This window comes from Aureococcus anophagefferens (assembly GCF_000186865.1).
Source record: "Aureococcus anophagefferens unplaced genomic scaffold AURANscaffold_68, whole genome shotgun sequence".
Lineage (NCBI taxonomy): Eukaryota > Pelagophyceae > Pelagomonadales > Pelagomonadaceae > Aureococcus > Aureococcus anophagefferens.
The window spans coordinates 40,717-42,975 of NW_008705619.1; the positions used below are offsets into that span (position 1 = coordinate 40,717).

Below are 2,259 nucleotides of genomic sequence, written 5' to 3' on the forward strand. Positions count from 1 at the left end.
CGGTGCTGACGGGCATCGCCGTCGCGCCCTCGGGCACTCTCATCGCGACCTGCGACCGCAACGAGAAGGTGCGCGTGTCGCGGTTCCCGCAGTGCGCGGTCGTCGAGAGCTTCTGCCTCGGGCACGAGACGCTCGTGTCCGGCTGCGCGTTCCTCAGCGAGACGGAGCTCGTGTCCAGCGGCGGCGACGGCGCGCTGCGGCTCTGGGACCCGGCGACGGGCGCCTGCGCCGCGCGCGTCGTCGTCGGGGGCCCGGCGACGACGGTCTCGGCGCTGGCGGTCTCGGGCCCGACGGTCGCGCTCGCGCTCGAGGGCGAACCGACGATCGTCGTCTACGCCGACACGTTCGACGCGCGGCGGGATCTGGCCCTGGATCGCCCGCCCGTCGACCTCGCCTTCGCCGGCGGGCGGCTCGTCGCGCTCGTGCGCGGCGACGACGGGTCCGCGGCGCTCCGCGAGTTCGAGCCGCGCGCCGGGGGCTTCGAGGCCGCGGCGGCGCCGTCGCCGGCCGCCGCCGCCGTCGCCGCCGCCGACGTCGCGGCGCTCGGCCCCTGCACGGCGTCGGCCTTCCTCCAGGCCGTCGAGGAGCGCGACCACGACCACGGCTTCGCCGCGAAGAACGTGACGGTGAAGCCGAGCGTGCTCAACAAGCACAAGCTCGATACGCGGTTCGACGCGTCCAATTTCTCCGACTGCGCCCAGAAGCTGACCAAGGGGCCCCGCCTCCAGTAATGTTACCCGTACGCGACGTCCGTGCGCAGGAGGTACTTCGTCCCCGCGTCGACGCGCGCGCCCTCGTGCGTGAGGCACCGCTCGCCGTGCGCGTGGAGCAAGACGGCGCCGCGCCGCGGCGCGACGCGGAGCAGTTCCCGGCCGTTCGGCGCGTGCGACTCGTAGAAGACCGTGTGCCCGCCCGCGAAGCCGTCGTTCAGGTACAACAGCGTCGTGAATTCCGTCTCCGAGCCGTCGTCCAGTCGCTGCGCGCCGTCGACGTGGCGGCCGAAGCGCTGCGACGCGTCGTATCTGTAGAGGCGGACGTTGGGGTTGCAGCCCGACGCCGCCTTGCCGCGGATGTGCGGCAGCAGCGGCCGGAGGCGCTCGAAGATCGCCGCGGCGATCTCCGGCGACTGCACCGCGAGGCGCCCGTTGTCGCGGTAGGCGACGTAGGCCGACGCCGCGTGCTTTTCCGTCGCGAAGCCCTCGGTCTCGCCCCATCGGATCCACGCGGCGCACTCCTCGGCCGAGAGCGCCGGCTCTGCGGTGATGAACGACGCCGAGATCGCGTCCTCGGCCAGGATGGTCGTCTCTGCGCTGAGCGGCTTCGGCGCGAAGTCCATAGGCTCGCAGCCGGGCGGGAGCACGGGCAGGTACGTCGGCAGCTTGACGGTGGCGCGCTGCGGCGCCGGGAGCAGCGATGCCACTGGCTCCGGGGCGCCATGCTTCTTGCGCCGGCCCATGAGCTTCTATTAATGCGCGCGCTGCACCACCACGCGTCTACCCGCTTCTAAGGCTCGATTGGCGGCAGCCAGCCTCTACCCGGCCATGCCGCACGGCACCATCGCTGCTCCATGCTGTCGTCGACAAAATCAAGCATGCGCTCTGCGGGCCGACACCTTGCCGTCCCTAGCGCGCGCCCTTGACCGCGCCCTTGACCGCGCCATGCAGGCGCCGAAAGCAGAATCCCTGCCCGCCGGCGCCCTGGAGAAGATCCGCTTGATACCCGGGAACGACAAGTGCATGGACTGCGGTACGCGCCGCATCGTCCCGCCATCGCTTACGACGCCCGCGCAGGCGCCGACGAGCCGGACTGGGGCGACGTGCTCCACGGGTCGCTGCACTGCGCGCGCGCCGCGTCCGAATTCCAACCGCCGGCGGAGACGCGCGCGCGCGCAGGCATCCAGTGCGCGGGGCGGCACCGGTCGCTCGGCGTCAAGACGTCGTTCACGCGGAGCCTGACCATGGACAACTGGACCGAGGCGAACCTGCTGGCCATGCTCCTCGGCGGGAACCGCCAGCTGCGGAGCTTCTTCAAGCGCCAGAAGATCGAGAACTCCGAGGTCGAGGTGCTCTACCGGACCAAGCAGGCGACGTACTACCGCGAGCAGCTCGGCGCGCAGGTCGAGCGCATGCTCGACAAGCGCCGCGCCGCCCGCCCGGAGGCCGGCGAGGCGCCCGCGCCCGCGCCGCCCGCCGCGCCGCCGCCGCGCGCGCCGCCGCGGCGGCGGCGAGAGCTCGCGCCGACGGACTTCGACGTCTTGGT

General features: G+C 72.7%; 2 protein-coding genes across 2 annotated transcripts; one reads left to right on the forward strand and one right to left on the reverse strand.

The window, feature by feature from the left end:
• Window positions 1-745: 745 nt before the first annotated feature.
• Window positions 746-1,159, reverse strand: AURANDRAFT_6444 (hypothetical protein; the record flags this gene model as incomplete). The annotated part of the gene is made up of 1 exon (XM_009043765.1): window positions 746-1,159. A coding segment is annotated over one exon (414 nt), but the record flags the coding sequence as incomplete, so codon positions are not given.
• Window positions 1,160-1,894: 735 nt separating this feature from the next.
• AURANDRAFT_34237 (hypothetical protein) lies at window positions 1,895-2,107 on the forward strand (the record flags this gene model as incomplete). Its single annotated transcript, XM_009043756.1, has 1 exon — window positions 1,895-2,107. A coding segment is annotated over one exon (213 nt), but the record flags the coding sequence as incomplete, so codon positions are not given.
• Window positions 2,108-2,259: the final 152 nt, after the last annotated feature.